This window comes from Accipiter gentilis, chromosome 5, assembly GCF_929443795.1.
Source record: "Accipiter gentilis chromosome 5, bAccGen1.1, whole genome shotgun sequence".
NCBI lineage: Eukaryota > Metazoa > Chordata > Aves > Accipitriformes > Accipitridae > Astur > Astur gentilis.
In genome coordinates this window covers 43822790-43835660 of record NC_064884.1, presented here as the reverse complement: position 1 = coordinate 43835660, position 12871 = coordinate 43822790, and the positions used below count along the sequence as shown (strand labels likewise).

The 12871-nt window shown below is 67.0% G+C and overlaps 2 protein-coding genes across 7 annotated transcripts; one reads left to right on the top strand and one right to left on the bottom strand.

Moving 5' to 3' along the window:
- Positions 1 to 416: 416 nt before the first annotated feature.
- Positions 417 to 3402, top strand: TMUB2 (transmembrane and ubiquitin like domain containing 2). 5 transcript variants are annotated; one of them, XM_049800987.1, is made up of 3 exons: positions 417 to 494; positions 1583 to 2308; positions 2665 to 3402. In XM_049800987.1, exons 2-3 carry the CDS (start codon positions 1767 to 1769, stop codon positions 3026 to 3028), a joined length of 906 nt encoding a protein of 301 aa, XP_049656944.1. In that variant the 5' UTR covers positions 417 to 494; positions 1583 to 1766; the 3' UTR covers positions 3029 to 3402. The 5 variants fall into 5 exon arrangements, with proteins under 5 accessions (XP_049656944.1, XP_049656943.1, XP_049656940.1 ...); XM_049800986.1 differs by lacking the exon at positions 417 to 494 and adding an exon at positions 924 to 1256; XM_049800983.1 differs by lacking the exon at positions 417 to 494 and adding an exon at positions 924 to 1256 and having other exon boundaries at positions 1354 to 2308.
- Positions 3403 to 3657: 255 nt separating this feature from the next.
- On the bottom strand, positions 3658 to 12051 carry ATXN7L3 (ataxin 7 like 3). 2 transcript variants are annotated; one of them, XM_049800893.1, is made up of 13 exons: positions 11896 to 12051; positions 9923 to 10035; positions 9670 to 9802; positions 8970 to 9141; positions 8368 to 8465; positions 8044 to 8066; positions 7880 to 7925; positions 7536 to 7567; positions 7346 to 7414; positions 6898 to 6941; positions 6680 to 6751; positions 6264 to 6397; positions 3658 to 5934 (listed from the first exon to the last, which is right to left on the bottom strand). In XM_049800893.1, the coding sequence occupies exons 2-13, from the start codon at positions 9971 to 9973 to the stop codon at positions 5786 to 5788; spliced, it is 1023 nt and encodes a 340-aa protein (XP_049656850.1). In that variant the 5' UTR covers positions 9974 to 10035; positions 11896 to 12051; the 3' UTR covers positions 3658 to 5785. The 2 variants fall into 2 exon arrangements, with proteins under 2 accessions (XP_049656850.1, XP_049656851.1); XM_049800894.1 differs by having other exon boundaries at positions 9923 to 10031.
- Between the last annotated feature and the right edge of the window lie 820 nt (positions 12052 to 12871).

Genomic DNA, 12871 nt, shown 5'->3' with positions numbered 1-12871 from the left:
GGTGACAAGCCCCAGGGAGGTGACAACCAGGCCCTGGGGGACACAGGGCCTGCCAAAGGGGGGTGACAGGCCCCGGAGGAGGTGACAGCCAGGCCCCGAGGGGTGGGAGGCCCCGGGGAGGGGGGGGTCAGGCCCCGGGGAGGTGACGGCGGGGGGCGGTGACAAGCCCCGGGGACACACGAGGCACAGAAGCCCCGCCCCACGCCGCTTCGGGCCCCGCCCACCAGACCCCACCCCTCCGCACAGAAGGCCACGCCCTCTTCCGCCCAGCCTGGAGGCGTGGCCCGAGCGCTCCCCTCCCCCATCCCCGCCCTTCGCGCCATCAGCGAGCGCCGGGCCACGCCCAGTAGGCGTGGCTTTAGCCGCGCGGCCGTGACGCACTGCGTAAGCGACCGCGGCCCTTTCCCACCCACATCCCCCCCCCCCCGCCTTCCCCGCGGCGTCGGCGGCGCTGTGACGTGGCGCTTCCGGCGCGCGGGCGGCGGCGGGACGCGGTGAGTGCGGGCGGGGCCTCACCGGGAACCCCCGGGACCAGCACGGACCCCCCGGGCCTGACAGGGACACCCCCCCCCGGGCCTCACAGGGAACCCCCCCACTACCCCCCGGGCCTGGTTGGGACCCCCCCGGGCCTGACAGGGCCCCCCCCGGGACCCCCAGGCCTGGCAGGGATCCCCCCCGGGCCTCACCGGGACCCCCCGGGCCTGGTTGGGACCCCTCCGGGAGCCCCCGAGCCTGGCAGGGACCCCCCCCCCCGGGATACCCCAGGCATAGCAGGGACCCCCCCGGGTCTCACCGGGACCCCCTGGGCCTCCCCGCGCAGCGCCAGCCTTGCCAGAGGGTCCGTGTGTGTGTCCCTCCCCCCCCCCCCCCCCGCCCTTCACTCCCGCACTGACCCAACCGGGACCGTCTCACACCGACCCACGCCGTCCTGCCCCTGCGTGGCCCGGCCCCTGGCCGCCCCCCCCCCCCCCCTCGTCCCCTTCCAGGGGGTTTAACTCTCCCCAGCCGGGCCCTGTCCCGCCCCCGCCGGGCTGCGCCCCCTCCCCACCGGGGCCGGTGTCGGCCGGGCAAGGGGCCGCTGCAGAAAGAACCGGGAAGGCTTTGACCGACGTTAACCGGGCTCCTCGCCCCGCTGCCTGCCGTCGCTCTGCTCCCTTCCAGGAACGGAGCTGGTGCTCGGGGATGGAGTGAGTGACCCTGGCTGGGCACCGAGGGGCTTCGGGAGCCCACCGGGAGCATCCGCCAACCCTAGTAAGGTAAATGCGGCCCTGCTAAGCACCCGGCTCCTTTCTGCCCTGGCCAATTCCAGCTCCGGCTGTAATTACAGGTGCTTTGCTCCTAATTGGCACGTAGGAAGCGATAGCATCGTCCTCCTCCCCGCAGGGAGGAGGTAATTACTCCTGAGCCGTAAGTTCTGCTTCCTAAAAGAAATCCCGCAATCACTGAGGTGCTGCCACCTTCCCTGCCCGCTCAGCTCCCCACGGCTCCCCACCAGCATCACCCTGGCCCCAGCTTTTGCTGCTTTGGTATCTCGGTAACAAAAAAGAAGCATTTGCAGTAAAGAAATCTCCCTTCCCTCCAGCAATTTGTGCAGCGGGAGCAGTGGCAGGATTTATTTTAAGGCTGAACGTGACCACAAAGCAGCCCTGGGGGTCCCCGCTGCTGCCGCACGGCCGGTTTGCACCTGGCACAGGGGCTTCGTGCCGGAGTTAAGGCAGAAAGAAAACTGAGGGGGGGAATCCCAGCTCCTCCAACCCACTCCAGAGATGGAGCCCCCTGCTGCCACCTTCATCCGAGGGGTGGGGGACGAGGTGACGGTGGTGGCCGGCGTCGTGGTGCTGGTCCTGGCTCTGGTCCTGGCATGGCTGTCTACCTACGTCGCTGACAGCAGCAACCAGCTTTTGGGAACGATCGTCGCGGCAGGGGATGCGGCCGTCATCCGGCTCAGCCATGTGGAACATTATGTGGGGACGGTGGGGGTGGCTGAAGCCCCGGAGCCCCCCAGGGTCCCCGAAAACGTAGAGGAGAAAACAGAAGAGGAAGGGGGGGCGGCGGCGGGGCCAGTAGTGGAGCAGGGGGATAGCAGCAGCCCCCCCGACCCCAGCCTAGAGCGACTGCTGGATATCCGGAGCTTGCCCAAACGGACCTCGGCCGCTGAGCCCAGTGCCCTGGGCGGCCAGGGGGGGCCACCCGCCCCAGGGGAGAGTGACCTGTGTTCCGGCCTCATCAAGATCCGGCTCAAATTCCTTAACGACACAGAGGAGGTGGCTGTGGTCCGTCCTGAGGACACTGTGGGGGGCCTCAAGAGGTAAGTCCTGAGGGAGAGTGGGGACATGAGGGAGCACGGCCTGGTTGCGAACCCCCTCCCCCCCCCCGCCCCAGCTCTTGTGACCCCTGCCTTGTACAAAACAGCCCCTTCCCCACCGTTCTGCCTGAGAACAGTGGAGGGTTTTCATCTGTTCTCGCTGCGCCGCTACCCCTGTTCTTTGCTGAGGGATCTCCAAAAATAACAAGGAGGTGCCGATTTTAAAATAATGAGTTTAAAAGATGAGACAGCGCATGGTGGCAATGCTGTCACTGTCCCCCCGAGCCGGGACCCTCATCGATTTTACCATGGGGGGGTTTCCCCCAGCCCCACCTCTGACCTCTTCCCTCCTTCCACAGCAAATATTTCCCAGGCCAGGAGAGCCAGATGAAGTTCATTTATCGTGGGCAGCTGCTGCAGGACCAGGGGCGGACGCTCCGCTCGCTCCACATCACGGACAACTGCGTCATCCACTGCCACCGCTCCCGGAGTGCCACCACCGCCACCACCACCCTCCCCGACCCCAGCGCCGCTGCCCCTGATGCCAGCAGCCTTCCCCTCGGTGGGGGGAACCTGATGATCCCCACCGTCATGGTGGTGCTGGCGGTTGTCTGGTATTTCCGTATCAACTACCGTCAGCTCTTCACCGCCCCGGCCACTGTCTCCTTGATCGGCCTCACTGTCCTGTTCAGCTTCCTGCTGTTCGGGATGTACGGACAGTAGGGAACTCGACTGGGAGATGCCAGGGCCGCACCCCCCCCCCCCCCCCCCCCAAGCCTGTCCCTGTGTGGCACTTAGGCAGGCACTGCTTTCTTCACCGCGACGTTACGGTGACTGGAGCTGGCACAACAAGAGCTTGGCGCATCCTTCCCAGTCTTGGTGCTGGACTTTGTCCCCCCCCAGACACTGTCCTCCTCCCTCTTGGCCTCAAGCACAGCTCCGGGGAGGAGCTGGCTCTGGGGCAGGATCTTGGCCTGGGTGAACGGCGTGGTGGGTACAAGCCCAGGGCCCTGCACCGGAACGGGCTGTGGCTTCCTCCCAGAGACTTTTAAAAGCAAATAAAAGGTGTAACGTCAGCCCGAGCGCTTGCCTTCCTGCCCGAGGGGTGGCTGCCGGTGAAACCGCAACTGGCTCACTACCCTGCTGCCTTCCCCATGCTTTTGGAAAGGATGTGTTTAAAAAAAAAAACAAAACGAAAAAAAAAAACCAGACAGCCCCACAAGTGGATTTTGGTAAATCGAGTGGTGGGAGCCAGGCTGGGCAATGAGAGGTGGGGGTACAATGGCCCTGCTTAATTACCTGTGGTTAATTAAGCAGGGTGCCAGCACCATACAGCAGACATGAGCCAGAGATACCAAGTCAAGATGCAGTTTTATTTACAGGGGCAGCCACAACCCACTAATGGGACACACAGACCTTACAACGGCTCAACTACCCGTACGGGATGGAGTACGTGCGCAAAAATACAAGTCTCAAGCCCAGGAGAGCCCTGGGCGGCCGCTGGCTCTGCCACATGGGCAAGGACATGGACCTGGGGGGGGGACACGGGACAACAGGGCATATCCAAGCCCCCCCCAGCCCCATTACACCCCTTGGACCCCAACTTGTGGCACCTCTCACAGCCGGAGGGACCTCAGGCTGTGTCCGCTCACCCCCAGTCACCGTGCCCTCCCCAGGCGGTTTGCGGGGCAGGGTGGGGGTGGTGGGGGGTGTGTGCCCAGGGTGGTCCCCCCATGTGTCTGGGTGCCTGGACTCCTGTCCTCAGGCCCCGGGGCACGCGAAGGCCAGCTCGGCGTGCTCCGGTGGCCAGCCCCCCCCCCCCCCCCCCCCCCCAGCCCAAAAGCCATGCCAGGAGCTACCACTGACTGCAGCAGGGAGGGACTGTGCAGGGGTCCCCACACAGCTGGGGGTTCCCCCCCCCCCAGGGGGTTTGGGGTGCCCAGGGCTCCATGGGGACCCTCCCCCAGGTCCTGCCACAGCACTAGCCTTTAGCAGCAGTTTTAAAACAATAGTGAATCCAGAGTCGAGAGCACCATAATTTGCAAGACCCACCAAAAGGAGTAGCCACCCCACCATGGCATCAGGGCGGGGGTGGGGGGGGAACAACAGAAGCAGCCCCCCCCCCCCAGGGACATATAGCCGAACTCGGGGTGTGAGACAGCCATGGGAGGGGTACAGCAGAGGGGACTGAGCCAACCCTGTCCCTGACAGCCCCTGTGATGGAAAACAGCTGGAAGCAGGAGGGGAGGGGTATCAGTGGGCTGTGGGAGACCCGGATCTGGCCAGAGGGACCTGTCCTCCCCAGGCCCGCACAGCGGGGCGCTGGTCCCGGCCACCCCCCCAGCCAAAGACTGGAGTCCATGGGGGTACAAACACCAGCCAGAGCTATTGGGGGTCCCAAAGGACCCCCCCTGACTGCAGCAGCAGGTCCCCAGGCATGTGGGGATGGGGACGCAGAGCTGTCCTGGGCCAGCAGCCTGGGGATACAAAGTAGGGGGGCTTTGCCTCCAAGCTGGGCTGTGTCCCCCCCCCCCCCCAGGTCACACTCTGGCTGTGGAGGTATGGTGCATTTCCCAGCCCTGCCAGGCACATGGCATGTCCCTGGCAGGTTGGCATGTCCCCTCCCCACACAGAGTCCAGTTTGGAGCAGGGAAGGTCACAGCAGCTCCCCCTGCACCGAGCTGGGGACATACCCCAGGGTGTCCCCCACAAACAGCCCCAAACATGAAGGATGCAGCATGCAGACCCCCCCAGCCCGGACCCAGGCAAGCCCTGTGCAGGCAGTGCCAGGCCCCAAACACCCCCAGCAGCCAAATCCAGCTGCTTACAGCAGATTGGGGGTGTATGGGAGTCTCCACTTGGCTCCTCTGAGCAGGAAAAAGCCCCCTCCACCATGCTCCCCCCCATCCTGAGCCAGCCCGACCAGCGAGTGCCAGCCCGTGGCATGGAGAGGGGGAGCAGCCCCAGGTTGGGGGGTGACCCCAAACCCCTGGGGCAGGAGGGATCTGCACCTCCATCACCCAGGTTCGGACCTGCCCTGGGGGCCTGGGTGCCCCCTGCCCCGCTGGGGTAAGGGTGGTCTGGAGGAGCACATGTGGGAGGGGGGGCACAGCTGGTTTTTGGGTGGGCAGTGGGAAAGGAAGCGCGGGTTGTGCCCCCATCTCCAAGCGAGAAGCCCCCCTCAGAACCCTGATGGGAGCCCCACGTACAAAAACTATGTCACAGAATAAATAGAGGCACCGGGGTGGGGGGTGGGGGTGGGGTGGGGGCGGAAGGAAAGGGGGCACTAATGGGGGCTCCCAAGTCCAGCCCCCCACCCCCACCCCAGCCCCTGCAGCGATGGCCAAGTCCTCCATCCTCCGTGCCCCGGGTACCCGCTTTGTGTTCGAATCACGGGGCTGCCCCAGCTGGGGCGGGAGGGGCTGCCCCGGCCTGTGTCCGTCTGTCTGTCCGTCCCCCCCACCATCAGCTCGGCTGGGCTCAGTTGATGTCGTCGTAGATGCTGGGGGTGTGGGGCGCAGGGGGTTTGGGCTTCTTCTTCTTGCTGGAGCCGAGCCCCGGGGCGCCACTCACCAGCCCCAAGTGGGGCTTCTTCTTCTTGGTCTTGCGGGACTCTGAGTTGTTTGTACCTGGGGGGGGGAGAAAGGGAGGAGATGGGGGTGTTAGGGTACAGCTGGGCTGGCAGGAAACACAGAAGACCAAAACACAGAAGATCCCTCCATCACCAATCCATACACTGGAAAATGTACCCCAAAACATTCCCCCCACCCCGGGCAGGTATGTGACAAGATGTCCCAGCAGATACTCGAGGGACTCTTCGAGGTGGCTTTGGGTAGCCATCGTCTGTCTGTCTGTCCCCTCTTGTGCTGGGGAGACACCAGGAACACCCAGTTTTTCCCCTGCAGGGGGGTCTGCACAGGAGGATTTGCCCTCACCCCCCCCCACCCCCAACACTCACTGGCTTTCGAGGAGGCTGAGTCGGAGGGCGAGATGTCGGAGGAGCCGTCCCACTGCAGCCGGCTCATGATGGCCTGGCTCTCCGCCACCTCGAAGCTGTCGTTCTCCACGCTGCCCTCCGCCTCGGGCAGGGACCTGGGCAGAGGCGTTACGGGGGTCCCCAGCCCCTGGGACGGGGGGTGGGGGACGGAGTCTGCAGTACTGCAGCCCTCGATACAAGGGGGATGCCGGGGGCTCGACCCAGCTCCCCACCACCCAGCTGGGTTGCACATCCCAACCCTGGCCCTCTGCTCCTGTCCCCTCCAAGCCTCCCCAGGAGGTGTCCCTGTCCCCAATGCCATCTGAGCACCCCAGGGAGCCCCCCACCACTCCATCCCCACACCAGGACAGTGGCCCTGGGTGTCTGTGCTCACTTACGCAGAGGGACCAAGGAGGTAAACCCGGACCGATCTCCGTTGCTCATCTGTGTGCTGGGGACACCGCAGGGATCTGATGGAGGAGGCATGGGGTTGTCAGCCATTTTGCTGTCTGCCCCCTGCCCCCCCCCAGCTCCCATGGAGATCCAGGCACCCTGGGGACCTCCTACAGAGTCCCTCACAGCCCTACACCGAGCAGGGAAAGCCCAGGACTCTCACCTGGTACACATCTTCTTGGTGTGCTCAGAGATGACCCCGCATTGCTGGGGAGAGAAGGGACGGGTGAGCAGGTGGAGGAGCAGCCACATGGCCCCCAGGCTGTGCTCCACCATGGGTTCCCCAGTCCCAGTGACCCCCCAACCTCCCAGTGCTGTCCTGTCCCCCCCAGACAGAGCAGCCACCACGTTCCCCCAGGATTGGGACTTTCTGCCCAGTGGGGTGCAGGGCTTCTCTAGGGGAAGATGCACGTCCCTGTCACTGGGGTCAGATCACAAATGTCCCTGTTCCCAGCCTGGAAGCCAGCCCCGCTGGGACAGAGCTGAGCCAGGAGAGACCCCAAGAGTCCCAGTCCCCTTGCACCCTGTCCAGCTGGAGATAGGGCTTCTCCTGCACCCATCGGAGCCTCCGAAGCCCCACGGTGACCGACCCCGCGCCCCCAGCCACGCACCGTGGTGAGCAGCGTCCGCAGCTCCTCGGGACCCAGTGTCTCATAGTTGATTCCCGCCGAGTTGCTGTACTGTGGGGGGGGGGGGGCAGAGAGCAGAGTCAGGGCCAGTGAGGGACAGGGACATCCCGGGGGGGACGGAGGAGGGACTGGGGACCGTCTCCCCCCCCACCGCATCCCACCCTAGGCTCACCTTGAAGGGATCGGGGTTCCCGCCGATCTCGCCTGGAGGAGAATAGGGGGGTGAGGAGGGTCCCTGCCCGAAGCCTGGCCCCCCCTGTACCCCCCCCACGCTGCCACTAGCCCCATCCAGGGAGAGCCCTGCCTCCGAACAAGCTCCGCCCACCGCCAGTGCCCCGCCCACCCGGACCACGCCCACCCCAAATACCCCGCCTCCACCGCATGCCCCGCCCCAGCCCCATTCCCTGCCAGCATCCCAAACCCCGCCCCTGCCGCGACGCTCCTCCCCCGCCACGATGCTCCACCTCCAGAAGGCAAAAACCCCGCCCCCAGGCGACAACAGCCACGCCCCCTCACCATTTTTGTGTTTCAGGGACTTGGACCTGCGGGGCGAGTTGGGGTTCTGCAACGAGAGCGGGGGGTGTTGGGGGGTGCATGGTGCCCCCCCCGTGTCCTCCACACACCCCCCACCCCGGTTCCCTCCCCCAGCAGCACCCCAACACCCCCCCTGGCCCCCTCACCTTATCCGATTTCCTCTTCTTTGCTATGGGGAGAGACAGAGAAGGGACAAATTTTACCTTTTCTGGTGGATTTAGCCCCAAACACCGCAGCAGCCACCACCAGCCAACCCTCCACCCCTGCTTGCGGGAGGGTCCCCTCCCCAGGGATGGGGTGGGGCAGTCGGGGACCCCCACACTTGGCTGCTCGCACCCTGCCTCCCACTGCACGTGTGCCCAGGACTGGGGTTCAAGGGCCACGGGGAAGCCGGGACGTGTCCCCCCACCCCTCACGGGGGCCAGGGACCCCCAGCCAAGCTGGCACCCACACACCCCACGTCCCCCCACCTTTCTTCTCAGAGCCGTAGGACCAGTCATTGTCATTGATGTCGTCGTTGTCCTCCTGGTCGCTCTCCGACTTGTTCATGTTGTTGCTGCTTGCGATCCTGTACGGGGAGAGGGAGGGAGGTCAGGGACCCACAGCCGGGATCCATCCCGCATCCTTCCCGGCACCCCAGGATCCACTCTGCACCCCACCAGCACTGCCATGCCCACCCCAGACAGTCCCAGCCCCAGATCCAAGACAGGGGTCGCCAGCAGCCACTAAGGGAAGCGGGGAACAGAGAAGCCAGAATTCCCGGTTTGTTTTTCCGGGAAGGAAGGAAGCAAGCAGCGGGTTAAAGCAAGAGGAGCTGGAGGTGGGACTCCAGGGTTGGGGGGCAAGGACGCACACCCCCATAGTGAAAAGCAAGGAGGGGGGAGAGCCCAGATGCCCACTTTCCACTCCAGGCTCGCCAGCGCTGAGATGGACGTGCCCAAATCCTCCGCACTGCCCCCAAGAAGAGACACAGCCCCAAAGCCTCAGACCCCCCTTGCGCCTCGGTTTCCCCATTACAGAGGGGGGACCGCTGGAGTCCCCAGCCCAGCTTTTTTCGGGGGGACACGCTCACCTCCGGTTGGCGATGCGGCTGCTGTTGCGGCCCATGCCCAGGCACTTCTCCAGGTGGGGGGCGAAGCGGGAGGCGGCGATGCTGCGGCTGCAGTTGGGGCACACGCATTCCTTGTTCTTCCACTGGTTGTAGACCTGCCCGAAAATGTCCACGCCAGGCTGGTCCACGATCTCTGCGGGAAGCACACGCGTCAGCCCCCACCCCGAGACCTCCCTCTGCTGCGGAGGTGATGCTGGCCCGTGCCACCCCGGCTCCGGTGCTTTGTTTTTTGGGGGGCGGGCGTCCTTTGGGCTGCTGGTCCCTTCCCAGACCCTCAGCTTGGCTTTGGGGGCCTGAAACCAGCGGCAGTGCAGCAAGGGGGGGGGGGGGGGTCTCTGTCTACCCACCCGGCCGTGCTCCCCCAGGACACAGCACTGCAGCTTGAGGCAATATTTCTGGGGTTCAGTTCAACTCAGAGGTTTACAAAATGGCTCCTCTGGGACAGGACGGTCACATCCCAGCAGCACCGGCACTGCTGGGGGGGACACTTGGGCTACCCATCCCCCACGGCACCGCTTGTGCCCAAATCCCTACACATGGGGACGACCGATCCCTCCCCGCAGCCTCTCCGCGGCTTTTCCCGGTGGCACCGGGAGCGGGACGCTCGCCATCTCCCCGTTGCCAGCGTCACCCCATCCCCGGGGAGCCGCAAGGTGCTCACCGAAGTCCTTCATGCTGTCGGGGTCCGTGTCATCCAGGAAAAAGTAGCCGCATTTGACCGCCCGGTGGACTTCGAAGCAGAGGCCCAGGCAGGCATCTTCTACCAGGTCCGTGTAGATCTCGTGCGCGATGGCCTGGGGCAAGGGGGGGGGGGGGGCTGTTAGAGTTGAGGGAGGGTGGTGGGGGCCACGGGGGGGGGGGGACAGACCGACCGTCCAGGGGGACAGAAGGACAGGCCCGGGGGAGCTGCTTACCTCCAGTTTGCTGTTATCCAGGCCAGACAAAGACATATCCTCCATTTTCATTTGCAACTGCTCGCGGAGAAGTCACGCCGAACGCTCATAGCACAGGACACGCGGGGGTCTCGCTGGGGGCGGGGACACACACACAGGGGAGAGGCAGGGGCCACGCTGGCACTTCACTCATGGCCACCAGACACCCCCCCCCCCCCCCCAAGCCAAAAACCCACCTCACACCCTGGGGAACACGTAGACCCCAAGATCTCTGGAGTGTCTCCAAGCCCCAAAAGGCAGAGCCCTGGGTTAAACCCCCCAGGAGTGGGGAGGCTGGGGGGGGTGGGGGGGTGGGAATGGGGGTCCCCCAGCTTGGCACCAACCCCCCCCCCACCCCAGTGGGGTAAGTCAAGGGAAGACGTGGAAGGGTCCCGGATTTGGATCCGTACCCCGGCCCCCCCGCCAACTTCCCAGGGAGGGACAGCCGTTCCCCAGTCTTTCCCGCTGGATAAACCAGACCTCTCCCCACTGGCCACTAGGGGGGGGGGGGGGGGGGGGGGGGGGGCCACCCCCTACACCCCAACTGCCAGCCCCCCCCCCCCCCGGGCCAGCCTGGGACATGCCTGGCTATCACCAAGGCATCAGGCCCCCCCCCCCAGGAGCCCCCCCCCCCCCCATTCCCACCATCATCTCTGGATTGCAGGTGGGCACAGGGGACTCGAGGTGCCCCCCCCCCCATGCACCCCAAAGCTGCTCCCCCCCCCCCCCCCCCCCCCAAGAAGGGCGGTGGGTTTTGCTGCATCACCCTCCCTTGAAGCTGATGGAGGGAGGGGACAGGGCAGGGATGGGGACCACCATGTCGTGTGTGTCCCCCCCCCCAGGGACCACCCCAGACCCCCCCTCCAACAGCAGGTCTAAAGACTGGGGGGGGGGGGGGGCCCAAACTCACACCAAGACACCCCCACCAGCACCCACCAACGGTGGGTACTGGCCAGCGGTTTGTCCCCCAGTTGCCATGGAGGGGGGGGGGGGGGGGTTTCTGACCCAACCACTGGCACCTGGGAGGGGGGGGTCCCATGTCACAACCCCCCCCCCCCCCCAACTTGCACCCCAGCACCCGCTTCCGGACCCGAGCCGGGGATTTCTTCCCTCTGCCGTGGAAAGAGGAAACACCAGCTGGCACCGGCTCAGACCCCCACCCCGTGGGACCCTCCTGGACCTCCCCCCCCCCCCCCGGTGTCGTCCCCCCTCGCGGGTTGAGAGGCTGGTGTGGCTCAGGCAGAGCCATGGGGGTGCTGGGGGGGGGGGGGGGGGGGGGGGCTGCCTGGTGCTGCCCCCCCCCCCCCACTGCAGGCAGGCCTGCAGGCAAGGCCTGGAGGAGTCGAACAAAAGGGATGCAGGGACCCAACTGGAGGGGGGGCTGCACCCTGCCTACCCCCCCCCCCGGGGTGATACCAGCCTGGGAAGGAGGGGGGGGTGATACCAGCCCCCGGGGGGGGCGCACACAGACACCCCCCGGGCTGAGAAACCCCTGCAGGAGCTGGGTGCTGCATCAGGGCTGGGGATTGGGGGGGGGGGGGGGCACACAGGAAAAAGGGGGGGGGGGCAGCTGGAGAGTGAGGGGGGGGGGAAAGGGGGTGTCAGGGTCTGGGGGTTTCCCACAGGGCAGAGGGGGGGTGGTGGGGGATCTGCTGGGGTTGGGGGGTGGCAGGAGGGGGTCAAGGGGGGGGGGGGTTAAGGTTGGGGGGGGCCATGGGGGGTCCCGCCACAGGGCCCGGTGGATTGGGGGACCCCTGAGGGCCGGGAGGGGGGGGGGGGGGGCTAAAGCAGAGCGGGGCGGGATCGGGGTCCTCCGGGGCGGGGTCCCCTGGCTCACACACACCCCCCCCCCCCCCCTTCTCCGGTGCTGCAGGGCCCCACGGCGAGGCGGGACCCCGGGAGCGAGGAGCTCCCGACCGGGAAGCCCGAGAAGGGTGGATCGGTCGGTTACTTACCGGCAGGGAAGGCCCGTTGGGTCCGGGCCGCCTGGTTCGGGTCAGAGCCCCTCACCGCTCCACCGCGGGGTCCGGCGGCGGCTCGCCATGCTCGGCGGCAGGGGCCGCCCGCCCTCCCGGGGCCGGGACCGGGGCCGGGGGGGCCGGGCCGGAGCGGGGAGCGGGGAGCGGGGCGGGCCGGGCCTGGCGCTCCCTCCGCCCGGCGGCGGCCCGAGGCGGCGGGGAGGGGAGGGGAGGGGAGGGGGGGGGGGGGGGAGAAGGAGGTGGGGGGGAGGGAGAGGGGGCGGGGCGCCGCACCCGGCGCGCGCACGGCCCGCCCCCGCGCCCACCGCCAATAGGGTGGCTCCGTGCGGGGCGCGGCCAATGAGGAAAGATCGTCGTCGCCGCCGCCGCCGCCGCCGCTGCTGCTGCTGCTGCTGCCGCCGCCGCCGCCGCCGCGCGGGGCCGGCACCTTGTCGGAGGGCGCCGGGGCGGGGCAGGAGGAGGGAGAGGGGGCGGAGGGGGTGTGGCTAGGGGGTGGGCGGGGCGAGGGGGCGGGGCGGGGGCGGGGCTTGGGGGCCTCCCTCCGGGTGCGCTGGGGCTTTCCCCCCCACCCCCCCCCCCCCGGCTCCCTCTACAGAGACCCCACGGATGCCCGATCCCCACGGATCCCCAGTCCCTGTGGACCCCCCCCCACCCCTACGGATCCTTACCCCCGTCCCCAGGGATCCCCCCCCCCATTCCCAGGGATCCCCCCCATCCCAAGGGTACCCCATCCCTAGGGACCCCCCCATCCCTAGGGATTCTCCCCCCCTTCCCAAGGATCCCCCTATCCCTATGGATCCCTCCTACCCTTATAGACCCCCCCAGTGACCCCGATGGACACCCCCCCCCGATAATGACTCCAACGGAGCCCCCTAATCCTCATCCCTGTGGATCCCTGTGCCATTACGGATCCACGGATCCCCCCCCGAGGGACCCCAGCCCACTCCCTACT

Coding starts and splice junctions, on each gene's coding strand:
- TMUB2 (XM_049800987.1), top strand. CDS start 1,767: ATGGAGCCCCCTGCTGCCACCTTCATCCGAGGGGTGGGGGACGAGGTG. Junction 2,309..2,664: donor ACTGTGGGGGGCCTCAAGAG/GTAAGTCCTGAG, acceptor CTCCTTCCACAG/CAAATATTTCCCAGGCCAGG.
- ATXN7L3 (XM_049800893.1), bottom strand. CDS start 9,973: ATGAAAATGGAGGATATGTCTTTGTCTGGCCTGGATAACAGCAAACTG. Junction 8,067..8,367: donor CTACGGCTCTGAGAAGAAAG/GTGGGGGGACGT, acceptor CTCTCCCCATAG/CAAAGAAGAGGAAATCGGAT. Junction 5,935..6,263: donor CTCAGCCTCCTCGAAAGCCA/GTGAGTGTTGGG, acceptor TCCCCCCCCCAG/GTACAAACAACTCAGAGTCC.